The following is a 20,832-nucleotide window of genomic DNA, read 5'->3' on the forward strand; positions in this document are numbered from 1 at the left end:
ACCCTTTGCAAGCTGGTATATGAAGATTACATTAAAAAATGCTCATCCATTAGTCTGTTTTTTCCCGTTTCCCTGTTTTCATTCTGTGATTTTTTTAAAAAAAAACAACCCACAAAACTGTATTTAATTTTTGCATTTGTATTTAAATACATTTTTAAACAATCTGGGTTATAGTCAATGTGAGGAATATTGCATCTTTTTTATTTATAAAAAATACCCTGAGGCAAAAGAAAAGCTTATTCAGATGGACCTACCGTTATGGAAGATTTTCCTGCCGTGTTGCCATGTTTCAATAAAGATTTTGAGAGTTTTCTCTGTGAAACAATCTGCAGGAAATGATAAGAGAGGGTGTTAGAAAATGTATCTAGGTTTGTGATGTAATTTTCATCTAAGAAATGTATGCACATGTCTCACCAAATAATTCACTAAAACAGAGTTAAAGTAATTCCACAGCGCAGGAGATCACAATCTGGTTTTAAAGATGAAGGATTAGTGAATGATCTCAAAATAGTTCTTGCACAGAAACTTAGAAGAAACCTAGAATCAAGCTTGCAATTCTGAGCACACTTGTTAGGGAGGAAGCTTCAATTCATACAGTGGGAGTTACTTCTGGGCAAAAAAATCCAGCATGCATATAGGATTGTTGCCACCTCTGTGAAAAATGGGTTTTTCAGTTGTGGCCCCATTTGTGGACTGTGTTTACCAGAGAAGCAATGACTAGCACCTTCCTTCATAGATAAGTTTTTTAGTTGCCAGGCTAAAACATTTGAATTAACTCAGGCTTTGGGCGCTGAAGTTAGCCATTACTCTTTTGCTCATTTTTTTGTGGGGTGGGGTAGGACATTGCATTTTTACTGTATGGTTGGGTGAGCATTTGGGGAATTTTATATTGCATGCTGTTTTTAATTTGGTTTTATTTGTTTGCATTCCCTGGTAAGTCATTCTGAGGGTTTTTTTTAACAAAGCGGCAAGCTGAGGTAAACCATCATCATTTCCCATGTTCCTGCAGTGCCTTGGTGGGCACATACTTAACTTGTGTCTGTTAGGGGGGGGAAACTGGTACAGTGGTGCCTCGCAAGACGAAAAGAATCCGTTCCGCGAGTCTCTTCGTCTATTGGTTTTTTCGTCTTGCAAAGCAAGCCCGTTGACGGCTTATCGGCTTAGCGCTATTAGCGGTTTAGCGGCTTTTAGCAGCTTTTAGCGGCTTATCGGCTTAGCGGATAAGCAGATAAACGGCTTTGCGGCTTAGAAAAAGGGGGGAAAAGGAAAAAAAAACCGCAGGAACTCGCAATACATTTTCGTCTTGCGAAGCAAGCCCATAGGTAATTCGTTTTGCGAAGCACCTCCAAAACGGAAAACTCTTTCGTATAGCGAGTTTTCCGTCTTGCGAGGCATTCGTCTTGCGGGGCACCACTGTATAGATATCATCATCATCATCATCATCACCATCATTGTAAAAACAATAACTTTTCAAGTGAAATGGATGTCATTTCTAGAAGCTGAAGAAAAGATGAGCAACCACTTATTTACAACCTCAGAACTTTTTTTGTCTGAGAGTGTGGGCTCATGGTGAGAGGGCAAAAGACTTTCTGAAACTGCTCCTGTTTTTGTTCTAAATGGCTTTTCTTTGTTATCTGTGTCATTTTAAATTGTGATTGATACTAATGCTGTATTCTTAGTTTTAGATTTTATTATTTATGTGGAAATTGTTTTCCATTTGATTGTGTACATTTTGATGTGTTTTATTTATTGTTTAGGGACGTGGGTGGCGCTGTGGATTAAACCACAGAGCCTAGGACTTGCTGATCAGAAGGTCTGTGGTTCAAATCCCCACGACGGGGTGAGCTCCCGTTGCTCGGTCCCTGCTCCTGCCAACCTAGCAGTTCGAAAGCAGGTCAAAGTGCAAGTAGATAAATAGGTACCACTCCGGAGGGAAGGTAAACGGCGTTTCCGTGCACTGCTCTGGTTGGCCAGAAGCGGCTTAGTCATGCTGGCCACATGACCCGGAAGCTGTATGCCGACTCCCTCGGCCAATAAAGCGAGATGAGCGCCGCAACCCCAGAGTCGGTCACGACTGGACCTAATGGTCAAGGGTCCCTTTACCTTTATTTATTGTTTATGACTTTTGTGATGTTGGTAATTATGTAAATCTTGTTATGTTGTAAGCTGCCTTGAGTTTTAACTGTGGAAAGGCGGCATACAATTAAAATGATGATGATGCTCCCTACTCACTTTTTCAGTCATCACCTCCACCTGTTTCATAGTCTGGGCAGCACCAGTGATAATCATCCTGGTGGTCGCCATTTTTCCCTCACAGGGCATTGCCCTCACTCTGATTTGTCAACTCATGGCATCACCATGAAGCCAAATGAGAGCAAGGGGAATGCTTCAGAACATTCCAACCATAACAGCACAAATGAACCCTTGCATCTGGAACTAGGGAGAATGGCTTGCAGCTGACACACATGACGTGGCACGAACACCTCTTGTTTGGGAAACCAATCAGTGGGAGATAATACATTTTGGTCATGCATCTACCTGCAGCTACTCCTGCCTTAAGCCACAGCCTCCGAAGCATCAAATAAACCAGATATTGCTGCTTTTTGGATTCCGTGTCTGCCTGCATGGCTGGAAGATCGAGGTACCCTGTCAGTCTGCAAGCTGTTACAATTATCTGTCATATGCTCACTTAACTTCCTGGGGGGGGGGGGGGAACATGATTGGCACCTATTTTCTTCTCTGGCAATTGTGCAATAAATCAAAATGTGCCACAGCTTCAATAGTGGAAGGAAGAACACTATGAAAAAGGAGGGCTGAAAAGCAAAGCTTCATTTATAAGATACAAATATCAAATGCAAGACAAACTAAAATGTTTGGGCTTGCTTTAAAAAAGAGCTATGTCTCTTGCATTTGAGTACCCATTTTTGTCTGAGCCACATTTTCATGCTGTGTGTCTTTTCTTTTTTTTAAAAAAAAAAACAGACAAATGGTATGCAAAATGTTTTGCAAAAATATTATGTGCATAATGCATGTAAGAGTCAAGCCCCAATGTGAAACTAAGTTTCTGCAGCATCATTTTAATGTGTAAGTATTTTTATACAGTGATATGCTCTGTTGTATGTTTCTGTATACTTTCAAAAACCCGGAGCATATATGCAAGCAATAATACACATAGCAGTGTATATAATATGTGAGAATGGGTCATATTGTTAATTGAAGTGGTAAAAAAACACAACTCGCTTCTTGTTGAAATCAATGAACAAGACGTGAATTAGAAAAGAACTATGCGGATTGGCTTGACATTGACATTTTCAGAAAATTCTGTCCCTGATAATGATTCCCCACCTCCAGCTTGACCAGCACATTTATATCTTCACGACAACTTTGTGAGGGGATTGTGCTGAGAGAATAATAATAATAATAATACCTTTATTGTCAATGTACAACCTGTGTACAATTTAATTAACCAAGCCTCCCTCCCCCCAATACACTCAATCTCATTGCACTCTGTGTGCTTGTCGCACAACACACCAACTCCGAAAGTCAGTTGCACTATATTATTTTCTGTTCAGCAGCCTAACAGCCCATGGATAGAAACTGTTTTATCCCACCTTTGTCACTAGTATTAAGTAGTGGGTTGACAAAGCAGATGACACAGAGATTCCTCCAAGTAGTTCTTTATAAGTAAGCTGGAACTGAACTGAACTGAACTGAACAGCTCAGCCGGCCTGCTTTTATAGGCAGCCGGCTGTCAACATTGTACTACAACAACAACCCAGGGTTTCCCACCTAATTTAACTGTTGCGTGTCGAGGTCCCCAAGCAACCCCCCAAATAACTCACAACACACACTTAATTTTTGTTTAAGGTTTTTGGCATAATTTTGGCCACAACTTTATTTAAATACAAAACCGTGAGTGGTTGTTTAGGCATTGGTTAAGACTATCTGTCCCCCCGCCTGGGGACAGAACTGACTTCCGGGCACCACCGAAAGACAGTGCGGGGGAAAGCAAGTCGGGGAGAAATGGAGCTGAGTCACAGACCCTCAATTCTCATCCGCATGCTCCACGAAGGCTTGCCAGCCCTAGTCCCATTCCAGGGATTGGACGAAAAGATGGCAAGCCCCAGGATTCCTTTAACGGAATTCCCTTTCCGCAGCAACCATGGAGGGGCAGGCCCAGCCTATCCTAACCCCTCCTCCACCAATTTATAACCAATGCCTAACCGCAACCTTACAAGTTGTGACGATTTGCTACGCAATAGGCAAAAACTAAATGGCCCAGCCAATCAGCCAGATGGACAAAATTCCTACCAGGCCCCTGCCCCAATGGTAGACGACCCCATGACAGGCATAGCAAGGTCAATGCAACAACCCCTTACTCAAGGGCGGGTGGGCGGGTGATCCGTTGCACGCAGCAAAGAGAAAGCTCCAGGGTGCGTGCAGAGAATTTAAACATTTTACCCCTCCCACCAAAATTGCAACATAACTTTTACCCCAGCAACCCAGTGAACCAATCACTGCCCCAGGCCATCTTTAGAGACCCTGCCTGGTAACAGAGGGGTGGCTCAGCAGACCCCACCGCAACATGTGCTCTCCATGAAGGAGAACACGCTATGTGGACCTGAGTGAAAACTATATACATAATACCCCTGGTGGCCAGGGTAGCACTTCAATACATAACATGCCTGTTGGTACGACTGGTTACAATTCTATATCTCCTGCCTGAGGGTAGAAGATTAACCCTGGCTCATTCAGCTTCTTGGTTAATGGGGATGGGGTGGGGTGTCAGCAGTGATTTCACTATCCAACTCTATGACCAACGTTCTGCTTAACAGCATCATATAACCTCCCACCTCTCATTGAGAGCCATTGTTCATAGCAGAGAGCGTGTTGCCCTGGAGAGTAAGGTCCAGTCATGGCCAACTCTGAGGTTGCGGCGCTCATCCCGCTTTATTGGCCGAGGGAGCCGGAGTATAGCGAACATGTGGCCAGCATGACTAAGCTGCTTCTGGAGAACAAGAGCAGCACACGGAAACACCGTATACCTTCCCGCCAGAGTGGTACCTATTTATCTACTTGACTTTGACTGCTAGGTGGGCAGGAGCAGGGACCGAGCAACGGGAGCTCACCCCATCACGGGGATTCGAACCGCCAACCTTCTGATCGGCAAGTCCTAGGCTCTGTGGTTTAATCCACAGTGCCACCTGCGTTCCTTGCCCTGGAGAGAGAGAGGTTCAAAAACCCACCCACTTTGTGAAGCTCACTTTAGGACTTATGGTAGGTTGAGAGATTGTGACTGGCCCTAACTTACTTTGCAGGATTGATGTAAGGACAAAATTTGGTGGAGGCCATGTTCACCACTTTGAGCTCCCTTGAGGAAGGAGCAAGATAGAATGCAGTCCATAAACAAGTACAAGATGGCAGTGGCGTAGCGTGGGGTGTGCAGGGGGGCCGGCCACACCGGGCGCAACATCTGGGGGGGGCACGCTCGCACTCGCAGCTCTCTGCCCCTACCTGGCTCACTCACTCTCTCTCACTGCTGTGCGAATCCAATCCAAGCCGCCGGGTCGCCGCCCACTGTGGAGGGGGTGTGTGTGCCAGGCGTGCGGGTTAGGGGGCGCAAATTACTTGCCTTGCCCCGGGTGCTGACAACCCACGCTACGCCACTGCAAGATGGGATTCATTACAAACCTTCCAGTAAGAAACCCTGAGAGATTTCTAATGAAGTGTCAAACACTGAGATCTTTGCTCATGCAGTAGGTACATTTTCTTAAATAGTGTGGTTGGAATTATTTTGATGCTTCTGTCACTCACTCGCTCGTTTAAAGGAGTGCAGTTCTCGAAGAGTAATTTTGCCACAGCAAATATTTATCACACAGAAATGCTGCTTTTTTGTTCTCCCAGCCACAAGCTGTCAAACAAACGAATAGTAAAATGGATCAATTTGGCAGTTAAATGCCTTCATCATTGCCTTCGACAGTAATGAAAAATTAGGCAATGCAGGGCATCAATTATATAATTGAGAGGAAATCAATTTTTACTGGCATTAAACTGCCCTTTGAATATGCATGCCTCTTAACTAGTCACCTTTTGGAAACTGCCATCAATTATAAATCATGTTTATTGCTTATTTATAGGCATAAAAATCCCCTACCAAGAAAGATCATAAAGACTGCTGGCTTCTAAGCCAGCAAGTTGCAACCAAGCAGAAAACAGATATTAGAAGCTGCTGAAATATCAAAAATGCAAACAAACAAATATCAGTAGTTCAAGGGTCAAGTTTCAAGGAAGATCATAGAATCATAGAATCATAGAGTTGGAAGAGACCACAAGGGCCATCGAGTCCAACCCCCTGCCAAGCAGGAAACACCATCAGAGCACTCCTGACATATGGTTGTCAAGCCTCTGCTTAAAGACCTCCAAAGAAGGAGACTCCACCACACTCCTTGGCAGCAAATTCCACTGTCGAACAGCTCTTACTGTCAGGAAGTTCTTCCTAATGTTTAGGTGGAATCTTCTTTCTTGTAGTTTGGAACCATTGCTCCGTGTCCGCTTCTCTGGAGCAGCAGAAAACAACCTTTCTCCCTCCTCTATGTGACATCCTTTTATATATTTGAACATGGCTATCATATCACCCCTTAACCTCCTCTTCTCCAGGCTAAACATGCCCAGCTCCCTTAGCCGTTCCTCATAAGGCATCGTTGACCATTTTGGTTGCCCTCCTCTGGACACGTTCCAGTTTGTCAGTGTCCTTCTTGAACTGTGGTGCCCAGAACTGGACACAGTACTCCAGGTGAGGTCTGACCAGAGCAGAATACAGTGGCACTATTACTTCCCTTGATCTAGATGCTATACTCCTATTGATGCAGCCCAGAATTGCAGATCTCTGATATGACTAAATGAGCACCCTTTGACTGTCTTAAGTTTGACCTCTTTTGCCTGCATTTTGCAGGCAAAAACTGGCATTCAGTGGGTCAAAATTAATCTGTCAGACTTATAATACAGTTCTCAGTCTGTACTTTGCTGATCTTCATTAAGATAATGGAAAACTTCCCAGGCTCAACATGAGATGATAATGGTGCACTTGGGCCCATGCCTGCAAGGGGGTCCAGACTTTGATTTATTTTTATTTTTATTTTTATTTTTATTTTTATTTTTATTTTTATTTTTATTTTTATTTTTATTTTTATTTTTATTTTTATTTTTATGTAAGCCTATATCCTTCCAAGAAGGAAGGTAAATTGATGCAAAACGTGCAGCTTTCTAACTGATTTCTGTGAGATGAACCAGCCTGGCTGGTCCCACCTTTCAGTGCTTTTAGCCAAGCAGTGAAGTCAAAGTTGTAACTGATAAGTGAGATATTTGGACAACCAGTGATAGGAATTACTGGGGTCCAAAAGAGCTGCAGTTTCTCCCTCCCCTTTAGTGCACATATTATTATTATTATTATTATTATTATTATTGTTGTTGTTGTTATTATTATTATTACTACTACTACTACTACTACTACTATTTTAATGAGGGTGAAAGAGGAGAGCGCAAAATATGGTCTGAAGCTCAACATCAAAAAAACGAAGATCATGGCCACTGGTCCCATCACCTCCTTGCAAATAGAAGGGGAAGAAAAGGAGGCAGTGAGAGATTTTACTTTCTTAGAATCATAGAATCATAGAGTTGGAAGAGACCACAAGGGCCATCGAGTCCAACCCCCTGCCAAGCAGGAAACACCATCAGAGCACTCCTGACATATGGTTGTCAAGCCTCTGCTTAAAGACCTCCAAAGAAGGAGACTCCACCACACTCCTTGGCAGCAAATTCCACTGTCGAACAGCTCTTACTGTCAGGAAGTTCTTCCTAATATTTAGGTGGAATCTTCTTTCTTGTAGTTTGGAACCATTGCTCCATGTCCGCTTCTCTGGAGCAGCAGAAAACAACCTTTCTCCCTCCTCTATGTGACATCCTTTTATATATTTGAACATGGCTATCATATCACCCCTTAACCTCCTCTTCTCCAGGCTAAACATGCCCAGCTCCCTTAGCCGTTCCTCATAAGGCATCGTTGACCATTTTGGTTGCCCTCCTCTGGACACGTTCCAGTTTGTCAGTGTCCTTCTTGAACTGTGGTGCCCAGAACTGGACACAGTACTCAAGGTGAGGTCTTGGGCTCCATGATCACTGCAGATGGTGACAGCAGCCACGAAATTAAAAGACGCCTGCTTCTTGGGAGACAATGACAAATCTAGACAACATCTTAAAAAGCAGAGACATCACCTTGCCAAAAAAGGTCTGTATGCTAAAGCACTGGGTTAAGGTGATGGAGGCGTGGGCTCTGGTGCAGTTTCCAAAATAGCTACCTTTTGAAGGGATGGGGTGTGTCTGTAAGCTACTGTACACAGACTGTAACCAGACCGTTGTGAGGAGATGCCTTTGTGTTAAAAGAGAATTATAATAACAGCAACGATAAAAAGCCATCAAATTCAAACCTTCATTTCATCCAGTTCCCACATGGAGAAAGCACAACGAACGCGTTTTGCCAGTAATTATAGATTTACCCAAAAAGTAATAAGCAGGAAAGCCACGGTTCCTACCTGCCCAAGAGTACATTCCATGCCACCAAGGAAGTCTGCATCTTTAAGCCCATTGTGGTTGCTGCTGATGTCATGGACTTCAAATCGCAGCCGTTGAACCTCTTCAAAATAGAAGTCCACTGTGAAAAGCTTTGAGAAGATGGGATTTATGCAAGTTCGGATCACTTCCGTCCTGTCGACCTGTCAATCAAAATACAGTTTATATGAGTGGTGTTTTTTTTAATTCAACTGGAGGAAAAATGACATGTAAAAATCTCTTCCACCAAGTGGAAGAAGGGGTGTAAATGATGGCTGTTTAGCACAACTACTGCTGAAAAGCACTTTCTTTAAAACAAAAGAATATCAGGACATGAACCATTTTTGATGGCCTAGGACCCTCATACTTATGGGACCGCCTCTCCTGGTATGTCCCACGGAGGACCTTACAGTCTTCAAAGAAAAACATCTTGGAGGTCCCAGGCCACAGAGAGGTTAGGCTGGCCTCAACCAGAGCCAGGGCTTTTTCGGCTGTGGCTCTGATCTGGTGGAACGCTCTGTCACAAGAGACTAGGGCCCTGTGGGACTTGACATCTTTCCACAGGGCCTGCAAGACAGAGCTGTTCCACCAGGCCTTTGGCCAAGGCACAGCCTGACCCCCTCCTTTGGCAATCCTCACAGAGCCCAATGGTTGCCATTAATCTGATTTGAACTGATTTTATAATGAAATGATTGTAGGATGTTGTATCATTTTACTGTTGTTAGCTGCTCTGAGCCCAGCTTCGGCTGGGGAGGGTGGGATATAAATATATTATTATCATTATCATTATCATTATCATTATTTTGGGCCTTGCTAAAATAGGTTTGGTGAAGTTTTAAACCACCAATGTGGTGCCCTCAACAGGTTTCGTACTACAACTCCCATCAACTGTAATTCAAAGTATCTGGGAGGTGCAAGGTTGCTGAAGCCTAGCTTAAAGATTCATACTTTTCAGAAAAACAAATAAAGTCATTGGGGTGTTCACATGCTACATTCAGTGAGTGTACAGTCTGTGTACCTGCATACCCAACAGTTCAGCTGTACACTTGTTCAGTTATTCACATGTAATGTTCAGCAAGTGTATAGTCTGTGCACCTGTGCACCTCTACACAACTATGAACAAGCACACCCTCTTTCACTCAAGCACTTGCACGTGTACAGACAACTTGTCCCTGTGTCCAGCGTAATGTGTGAACACACCTATTAGTGGAAATAAAACAGCATGCAGATGGATAGAATTTCTTCATTAAAAGACAGCAAAGGAGATGAGCTTAGGCAAAATTTTATCATCTGAACATTTGGGATACATAAAAGATGCAGGATTGATCGCTGATTTGCACAAGCAAATCAGATGTTTCATTCCTTGCCAACCTGCAGATGAACATGTGAACAGTGAAGGGTTTTATGATGTAAATTCAGCAAAGGTTAGTCAGAATAAGCAATTCCCATAGAAAGTGATGGAACAGGACTCTGTTGAAACAAAAACAAGACCCAACAATTTGCAAATGGGCTCAAGGTGGGACTGGATGTGATGAAGAACATGGGATGGCTGCCAAAAATGGCAGCCTCATTTTCAGTTCTTCATCTTCTCCCCTGTAATACAGTATGTAGTAATGGGAACATGTGACATGATATCGCAAGTAGGACTTTCTCCTGCCTCCTACCGCATTACACTTCATCATCTACTTCTGGGTAAAGGTAAAGGTAAAGGGACCCCTGACCATTAGGTCCAGTCGTGGCCGACTCTGGGGTTGCGGCGCTCATCTCGCTTTATTGGCCGAGGGATCCGGCGTACAGCTTCCGGGTCATGTGGCCAGCATGACTAAGCCGCTTCTGGCAAACCAGAGCAGCGCACGGAAACGCTGTTTACCTTCCCGCTGGAGTGGTACCTATTTATCTACTTGTACTTTGACGTGCTTTCGAACTGCTAGGTTGGCAGGAGCAGGGACCGAGCAACGGGAGCTCACCCAGTCGCGGGGATTCGAACCACCGACCTTCTGATCGGCAAGTCCTAGGCTCTGTGGTTTAACCCACAGCGCCACCCACGTCCCTGCTTCTGGGAGGGAAAAGCAAATTACTCTAGATGCCAGAACAAAGAGGGAAGTAGTCAGGGAAGCTCAGGAGAGAGAATCCTTCTCTGGCCCCATACACCCCAGCTGCCTCATTTTAAGAAGGACATTCTTGTTGAGTGTTTCTGGTGTCACGTTCCTATTCCTCATCAACGTCTCATTCCACCCTTAGTCGTGACCTGCTGGATTCTGCCTACTGTGCTTGAGGAAGGAAGATCAGAGAGCTCTCACTCTGTGAATCACGTCTGCACATGCTGTGAAGGTGGAATCAAATCATAACAGTTCTCCATGGTCTGAGGCCTCTCAAGAAAGCACCACTCTCAAGAAAGAGTAGCTTTTCACAAGCTTTAGATTTTGACCAAAGAATTGATTGAAGGTTGAAGCAGAAATATGGCATGAGCAGACTTTAGGCTTTCATGACTGACAGCACAATGTTTGTCTACTCAGAAGTAAGTTGCACTATATTCAATCCATCTCATTTCCTACCAAGTGTCCACTGCCATATAAAAACTTAAAGAACTTGTGACCAGGATACAGCATATAACCTACCCAGTAGGCCACTACCCTCATTGGAAGATGCCCTGTCACCTTGTAATATTATGGAAACAGTCCTTCTCTGTAGCGTCACCAAGACCCTGGAATACCATCGCTCATGCCATTTTGAATGTGGCATGTTTCAGACACCTTTTAGAAGCGCATTTCTTTGCTCTCTGATCATCAATTATTTCCAGAGTGTGCTACTCAGTAATGAGAGCCAGTATTTTACTATATTTTGAAGCTATATATCTCTTAGATGACCTGCACATTCCTGAAATGTTCCATTTTGTTTTGTTTTGAGAATCTGAACCATTTTTAGATCTTAAAAATGTTTTAATATAGACATATAAATAATATAAATATAAATATAAATTTTAGCTTTGCAGATTTGTGATTGTATACTTTCATGTATGCCTCTTGGAGATTATTTCTGTGATGCAAGACACACATATTTGAGAGAAATTATGTGCATTAAAAATCATTAAATGGCCATTCCTAAATATTGATTAAATCTGAGAACCCTAAGAGAGAAAACCCCGAATGTGGCTGTGGAGAGCAGTGCTATTTTTAGGAGTAATGGAAATTAACAAGATGAAACTTTCCAGGCAGCAATAACTTATATGAGATTCCAACAGAAGCACAAAGCAATTTACACTTCACTTGGTAGCTCATGAGTAAGTTTGGCTTTTTATTATTAACTCTGCTTTCACACCACTTCATCTCCATTCCACAAACAGTCAGAAAGGTCACCAGGCTTTAGAGCTATTGCTTTCACATTGACTGATGTTTGAGACTAGTGATGAGTAGCTCACGGGACGTGGGTGACGCTGTGGGTTAAACCACAGAGCCTAGGACTTGCTGATCAGAAGGTTGACGGTTCGCATCTCCATGACGGGGTGAGCTCCTGTTTCTCAGTCCCTGCTCCTGCCAACCTAGCAGTTCGAAAGCACATCAAAGTGTAAGTAGGTACCGCTCCGGTGGGAAGGTAAACGGCATTTCCGTGCGCTGCTCTGGTTCGCCAGAAGCGGCTTAGTCATGCTGGCCACATGACCCAGAAGCTGTACACCGGCTCCTTCGGCCAGTAAAGTGAGATGAGCGCCGCAACCCCAGAGTCGGTCACGACTGGACCTACCGTATTTTTTGCACCATAACACTCACTTTTTTCCTCCTAGAAAGTAAGGGGAAATGTCTGTGCGTGTTATGGAGGGAATGCCTACGGGTGGCATGCCTACGGATTTTCCTCCTCTAAAAACTACGTGCGTGTTATGGTCGGGTGTGTGTTATAGAGCGAAAAATACGGTAATTTACCTTTACCTTTACTCATGTGAAGCTCTTTTTTTCGGTATAGTGTTGGAATGTCCCAGGATTCGGGCACTAACCTAATTCTTTCAAATCCCTACTTTGCTCCAGGGATGAGTTATTTAGGCTGCAATCCTAGACCACTGCCTTGCAAATAAGCCCACATGACTTTTAATGCGTGACAAACTACACCTGCTGAAATGGTGGTGAGCTTGGCATGGTGCAAGCACAGCAGCGGAGTCAATCTGGCACTTCCATTGCTGTGTTTGCCCAGCGCCAGCTTCTGCCACCTTGTCCTCCTCATCTCAGTAAGCACAGCAACGCAGCAGATGGGAGGCCAGTTGCCCTGTAGCTCTCTCCATGCAGCCACCCATCCCCAATGACTAGCCATTGTGTTAAGTTGTGGGTTGACATAGCAGACGACACAGCGATTTCTCCAAGTAGCTCTTTATTCTTGTAAGCTGGAATAGAACTGCCTGCAAACAGCTCAGCCGGCCTGCTTTTATAGGCAGCTGGCTGTCAACATTGTAACAACAACAGCCCAGAGTTCCCGCCTAAAATAACTGACGTGGACCTGAGGGAAAACTATCTACAGACCTGAGTGAAAACTATATACAGTATCCCCCTGCTGGCCCAGGGTGAAACTTCACTACATAACACATTGGATGCCCTTTTATGATACCCCAATTCAGCTGCCTCTCTCTGCTTAATAGTAGAGATGGCCCTGTGGTGTTGTTGTTGTTGTTAAAATTTCCGTATCGCCCTTCATCCAAAGATCCCAGGGCGGTTCACAGGAGAAAATGAGAATACAGTGGTACCTCGGGTTAAGTACTTAATTCGTTCCGGAGGTCCGTTCTTAACCTGAAACTGTTCTTAACCTGAGGTCCCACTTTAGCTAATGGGGCCTCCTGCTGCTGCCGCGTCGCCGGAGCACGATTTCTGTTCTCACCCTGAAGCAAAGTTCTTAACCTGAAGCACTATTTCTGGGTTAGTGGAGTCTGTAACCTGAAGCGTATGTAACCCGAGGTACCACTGTACAAAAAATAAAATAAAAACAAAACAAAAACAAACCACCACCACCCCACACTTAAATTTGGGATATTATCATCTATTTTATTCTTAGGTTACCATATCACTACTTTGCTTCATATATATTTGTTCTTATTGAACAAGATACTACTACAGCATTTAAGAAATATCCCTGCATAATTTCTAGAGCTTTCTCTTATACACACACACACACATCCCTCTGCAGTCCGATCATTTTTCTTCTGCTGAGAAGGCCTTTCCATTCTCTGAGCTACTGCTTTAACTAATCATTAGGTACTTGATATTCTTGAGTGAGGTGCCTTTCAAGTGCATTCAAATGCACTTCTTCGTGTGACTCTCCATTAAAATATGAAATGAACAGAAGACTTTTTTTTTTTAGGTCATTCAGTTTGACTAGGAAGGAAATACATGAAGTAGAATATATAAGCTATTTGAATTCTATGCTTCACTTTCCCCATAATTCAGTTAATGTACTTCTCTTCTTTTAGTTTTGATGATATGCCAATACCCTGCCAACACTAGTTCTGTCTGTCTATTTATTTATCTATCTGCATACACACACACACACACATATGTATTATGGAAAGTTGTTCATTATACATTTCAACATCTCTTAAGATAGCATAGCTAAATGTTGCATTCTTGACATCAAGGAGGAGGTTTCTACCGATGTTTGGACACATTTGGACACCATTTTGAATCAAGATGATGGGCTGAACCTTTCATAATTGCACTGATTTGAATTACTGCTTTCAAGACTGCACTAGTTTTTCAGTTTTCCAGCACACCCATGAAGAAGACTCATGACTCAACTTACTATTATGACCAAACTGCGGGAGGCATCACAAAGAGTCGGACACGACTAAACAACAACAAAAATTATTATTATTATTAGAATTTATAGACCGCCCTATACCTGGAGGTCTCAGGGCAGTTCACAGAACAAAATCAAAATATAAAACCACAAAATATATAATCAAAATAAAAACAAACTTACATGATTTAAATGGTTATATTTGTTACATATAACAATTTAGAAGATCTGCCACAAATCAAATAAAGCTAATCAAAGGAGTCCAGGCAGGTGAGGCTGTCATAAAAAGGGATTAAATCCCTTCCCACTGGACATGTTAACAGCTGCAGCTTGTGGCCATGCAGAAAAGGTCTCTTCCTCTTGGCTATGTGAACTTGGGTTATGTGGATCTGACAGGCACACCCTGGCGCCACTGTCCAGCATTCACCAAGGTGCGCATACTCCCAAGGACCACCTTTTACACACCAGTGAAAATGGTAAAGATGTTATTTTATTAGAGTGGGAAACCAAAGATGTAGAGGTTAAATCAGTTATGATTAAATGGGCTCAGGATGTGGGACACAACATTCAATTGGAAAGTTGGGGGAAATTGTGGAAAGTTGATATAAAATCCACAGATTGCATACTATTAAGAGAGAAGTACATGAAAATGATGTATAGATGGTAAATCACACCTTTTAGTTTCAGCCAAATTTTTGCCTTCAGAGAAACAAAAATGAAGATGAACCGTCTTTGGACTCTTGCATTCTCCCCCTATTTACATCTTACGAGTAAACGCAGCAGGATTTACATTCTTTCAAGCCTCCTTACTTTGGATGTTCCTTGGTCCCAATGGTCTCAATGAAACCAACATCTGTGCAAATTTAGAACTTAACTACTGTACTTATAATTATATTAACATTGTAATAATTATTGCTATAACATAAACACTGCTGAATAAAGGGGTTGTTCACCTTACTGAGGATCCAGAAAGTGATCTGTTCAGAATAAAGAACGAGACTCTTCAATTACTTTTTTGTTTTTTAAAGGTGTTTGTGATTGGAAATGCCTTTAAGGTAGACAAACAACAGTCAATATTAAGCAGGGGTGGCATCGTTAAATAGTATATATATTTTTTGAAGCTATGTTTACTCACAGCAATCAAGAGTGTTAAATTCTGAGAAGTCACATTTTGATGAATGATTTCAGCTTCATTCACTTAAGAAATTTTAACACTTAACAATCAAGTTGAAGGAAAGAAGTGATTTTTTTTTAAATAAAAAAATCCAAACAGTAACTTGTAAACAGTTTTGTCTATCAGAAAATAGAAGAGAACAAACAAAGGATATTTTTTAAAAAAATAAATAAATGATGCCCTCACATCATAACTGCAGATGCCTGGAAATAAATAACTTTAATTTTCTTTGAATATAGTGATGCTGTTACTATGAAGATCATTATCTGATCTTTTTACATCGGTGTGTTAACCTCATTACATCGTTCCTGTAATTTGCCACTTAATGAATTGCCTATAAATAGCAATCCAATAAGGCATTTGATGCTGCTAAAGATCTCCTAATGTATACGCATGGGTAAGCAAAGCATGATTAATACTCATGCTCAGAGATGGGCTTATGAATCATATCAATTGATACAGATCCAGTGCAGCTGTCAGTTTAAGAAATCTGTCTGCTAATGACATGCTCTTAATGAAAGATTTATTAATTCACTTTCAATGGTATAATGCAAATGGCAAATCAATTATGTCACTGAGGCATTAAAAAGATAGGGGACCCAACAGGGTTCCCTTTGAGTCTCTCTGCCGTAAGTGAAAGTTTTGAGATGAAGCCTGCACTTCTGCATGTTGAGGTCCCATTGGATCAGATTCCATACCCAGTTACACATTTTGTTCTGTATTTGAAATATACTCGGAGTCAAGAGTGGATTTCATGCTCTTTATTCAGCTCATAGTGGTGAGGAGGAATGGAAGTTCCCCCACAATATCTGCTTTATATACATTATTTACACAATGGGCTGCATGTGATTGGCTAATTCCGGGGTTCTGTAGGCCAATCAGGTTGCAGATTCACTTCCACCTGGAGCTGGATTGGGTGGCTCCTGCAGACCAACCATACTGCTGCATTGTTCTAGGACCAATCAGACTGCTGCATTCTGAATCCTATTGTTCTAGGACCAATCAGACTCCTGCATTTTGGATCCTATTCAACTCAGTATATAACAGTATTTTAGCCACTATCCTTAGCATCTGCAACACTGCTGCTATTGTTAGAGTTACCATGTATCTCTACATTGTTATCGGAACATAAGAAGGGTGATCAGGCCAAAGACTCTTCCCAGTTTAACATCCAACAGATACCAGTAGGAAGGCCACAAGCAGGACATGACTGTAGACATAACCTTTGGTATTCAGAGACATAGGTCTATATATAGCCATCCTAGCCAGTTGCTTCCCCTTGATCTGCCCCATAGGAGAACAGTGATGTTAGCCATTCTTGCCTGCTACGACCAGTCCAAATAGAAACATGAGTGGGTTGAACACTGCTTACAAACCCTCAATCTGTTCCCACTCCAAGGCCATGCCATCTGGCTCCCAATGCCTGGCACATTTATCACTCCCATCTCTCCTTTCCTCTCTTTTCCATATGCATACAGTTCAGTTAAATCACAAGTAGACAACAAGGTGCCCTCCACAAGTTGTTGGACTACAATTCCCAGCATCCACAACTATTGGCCATGCTGGCTAGGGCTGATGGGAGTTGAAGTCCCAACAACATCTTGAGAGGACTACATTGGCTACCCCTTAGTTAGGTACACATGAATTGCCAGGTGGCAATCAAAGAGGGTTTTGGTTTGGTGGCCAATTTTCTTCTCATAGTATTATAAATTATGCCATGCATTCCATAAAGTAGACCTTAAGTGTTCATAATAATAAAATTATTGGCCACATTTTCTTCATTCCCCACAATATCAAGTTTGGCACCTTTTTTGTTGTTGTTGTTTAGTCGTTTAGTCGTGTCCGACTCTTCGTGACCCCATGGACCAGAGAACGCCAGGCACTCCTGTCCTCCACTGCCCCCCGCAACTTGGTCAGACTCATGCTGGTAACCTCGAAAACACTATCCAACCATCTCGTCCTCTGTCGCCCCCTTCTCCTTGTGCCCTCCATCTTTCCCAACATCAGGGTCTTCTCCAGGGAGTCTTCTCTTCTCATGAGGTGGCCAAAGTACTGGAGCCTCAGCTTCACAATCTGTCCTTCCAGTGAGCACTCAGGGCTGATTTCCTTCAGAATGGATAGGTTTGATCTTCTTGCAGTCCATGGGACTCTCAAGAGTCTCCTCCAGCACCATAATTCAAAAGCATCAATTCTTCAGCGATCAGCCTTCTTTATGGTCCAGCTCTCACTTCCATACATCACTACTGGGAAAACCATAGCTTTAACTATACGGACCTTTGTTGGCAATAGTGCTTAATCACTTAGCCTTCATTGATTGGGGCACAAGGAGTGGGGTTCAATTTAAATGAAACTTAAGAAAAGCCAAGTATTCCACTCCACCTGGCTGAAATGACAGTCAGAACTGGGCTGCGCAGATCCATCTGGCACCTTTGAAATTGCTCAACTCAACACAACCTAGTGATATTTTCAAATACGGAAGGGTTTATACTTGAAGAGAAAACTCCTTAATAGCTTAGGTCAAACACTCAGCCTTTAATATCTTGGGAACTGGCAGCTGCCTCGAAAGAGCCAATCCATCAAAAGAGGAGCAGCAAAAAGCCAAAAACATAGATGAGAGTGCGCAGGAAAGCATTCCATATTTTTAGAACCTATTGCTTGTCTTTTTAAAACTTATTTTTCAGGGGCAATATCAAACAATATTTTTCAATAAGTGTCGGCTGGATAGAAAATGATTTGTTAAGGATCACTTTATTGGCCAAAGCCCCTCTAACATTACTTTGTAACTGGTCTTAAGAATTATGGGTTGTATCCAATGCTAGTTCTATTCAGAGTATGGCTCATTCATTTCAATAGGTCTACTCTAAGTATAATGTAGTTGGATACAACCCATTGATGGGATCAAGGACCCTTTTGCTTGCAAAGCTCTACTGCTGAGTTGCAAAACGTCTAAAGGGCGCCAGGTTGAGGGAGGCTGGTGTAGATGAAGCAGTGATCTGTCTCCATATAACAGAAGCTTAAACAATTTCAGGTGCATGTTCAGTGAGAAACAATAACCCTTTCTTAAAAAATAAAGGCATATCTCACCTATGAACTAGATATGCACCTAACCATTCTTTAAATCACATGTTTGCATAACATTTGATGTACACTGAACATGTACATAACTGAAGCAGCCCTGAATTTGGGCCTTCTGTGCAGCGGTATGGAAAGCTTATGAGAACTGTTGAGTGCTGGAAAACGAACAGGGAGATGAAAGTGCTACCTTTAAGCTTTCAAGCTAAGATTCAGAGTACGATCCAGAACTGGATATAATGCAAAAAGAAGAGGAGTGAACAGAACATCTTTTCTAATGCCAAAAAGCCTCTGCTGGTTGTTTTTTTTTTACTCTCTTCCCCACTGTACATTTTCAAAAAGAAAAAGAATCTAGTCATACAAAAAAAAGTACAGTGAAGCAAAATCGTCTTGAGCATTGAGGACTCCTGAAAAGAAGAGGATAATGCGAAGGGAGAAAGGTCTTTATTTTAAAATAGCAGCACAGTCTGCATTAATTCAGTCCATTTGAACTCAATCTGTTTGAATCTCTTCCATTCAAATTCTGCATGAAGGACGTGGACATGAATACAAAAAAAAGCTGTGGCCTGCAGCATCCTCAGGCAGTATTGGTCAATGATCAAGGGTCTCGTCAGGTCTGGGATTGTCTCCTGCAGCAATCCTGTTGAATATCATCCTTCCTTTCTGCTCCCAGGAAGGAAGATGAAAGTTTAGCTCCCAGTGCAAACAGCACTTTCAGGATTGCAGCAAGGCATTAAAAAGCCTCCTCCCCATGCACTCAGACCCCTCATCCCTGCAATTTTAAATTGTTTTAACAAACCCAAAGCATGTTAATTGCACCCACCTAATGCAGGAGTCTAGTGATGTATGGAAGTGAGAGCTGGACCATAAAGAAGGCTGATGGCCGAAGAATTGATGCTTTTGAATTATGGTGCTGGAGGAGACTCTTGAGAGTCCCATGGACTGCAAGAAGATCAAACCTATCCATTCTGAAGGAAATTAGCCCTGACTGCTCACTGGAAGGAGAGATCCTGAAGCTGAGGCTCCAATACTTTGGCCACCTCATGAGAAGAGAAGACTCCCTGGAAAAGACCCTGATGTTGGGAAAGATTGAGGACACAAGGAGAAGGGGACGACAGAGGATGAGATGGTTGGACAGTGTTCTCGAAGCTACCAGCATGAGTTTGACCAAACTGCGGGAGGCAGTGGAATACAGGAGTGCCTGGCGTGCTCTGGTCCATGGGGTCACGAAGAGTTGGACACGACTAAACGACTAAATAACAACAGCAACAATGCAGGAGTCAACAACACAGTGCCCGCAGGCACTCGTGCACCTTCCCTGGTGCCCACAGGGTCGTCTCCTCTTGCTGAAATTAGCTCCAAATAATCCTTCTATCACAGCCAACAGAACAGGTTGCGGCATGTGCTTGGTGGCAGGGGTGCTCATGACAATTCCTCCAGTTTACAAATGTGCCCATCTGTTATGTACTAAGCTTGGATCCTAGAACAATAGGCAAGTAGGATCCTAGAATGCAACAACTGATTGGCTTGCAGGAGAAGACCAATCAGGCTCCAGGAGGAAGTTAATCAGCCTATTAGGCTGGTAGGATTGTAGAATGCAGCAACTGGTTGGTCTGCAGGAGAAGACCAATCAGGCTCCAGGAGGGAAGCAGAATCAGCCAATCAGACGGGACTCATTGTGTAAATAACGTATATAAAAGCCTGAGCTTTGGGGGGCAATTAAATCACTGTTTTACAAGCTTCAATAAAGAGCACGAAATCACTACAGGACTCCGAGTACATTTCACCACCGGACCCAAAAGTTTGAAAGCCGCTGATAACGAATGCAGCATGGAGATTAGGATGGCCTGAGTTTTACAACTAATAAAAATTCTGCAGCTTACTTGGATGCTGTGGATTACACCATTGGCTATGGATCTTCATATAAGTGACCTCAAACACCCACTTAAAATGAGGATGGGGACCATCCAATGGAGCGTGAAAAGCTTGGCCAATATTTTGTTATCCTCTCCCCCTATAGAATCACAGAATTATGGTATGACAAGATTAAGGTTCATAAAATGTTTAAAAATCATATTGTCAGGAAAGCACTTGAGGGGTGAGCAAACTTTTTCAGCAGGGGGTGAGTCCACTGTCCCTCAGTCCTTGCGGGGGGCCGGCCTATATTTTGAAAAAAATATATGAATGAATTCCTATGCCCCACCAATAACCCA

The 20,832-nt window shown here is 42.8% G+C and overlaps 1 protein-coding gene across 5 annotated transcripts in view; it reads right to left on the reverse strand.

Annotated features, from left to right (window-relative positions):
* Positions 1-20,832, reverse strand: part of CPNE4 (copine 4) — a 274,129-nt gene that overhangs the window by 84,197 nt on the left and 169,100 nt on the right. For all 5 annotated transcript variants that reach the window (XM_079947325.1, XM_079947327.1, XM_079947326.1 and 2 more), the window contains 2 exons: positions 8,589-8,768; positions 255-326 (listed from right to left, as the gene is read on the reverse strand). In XM_079947325.1, coding sequence (XP_079803451.1) covers positions 255-326; positions 8,589-8,768 — 252 coding nt within the window. The remainder of the gene's footprint in view (positions 1-254; positions 327-8,588; positions 8,769-20,832) is intronic.

Source organism: Podarcis cretensis (assembly GCF_951804945.1).
Source record: "Podarcis cretensis genome assembly, chromosome: 12".
In the NCBI taxonomy this organism is placed as follows: domain Eukaryota; kingdom Metazoa; phylum Chordata; class Lepidosauria; order Squamata; family Lacertidae; genus Podarcis; species Podarcis cretensis.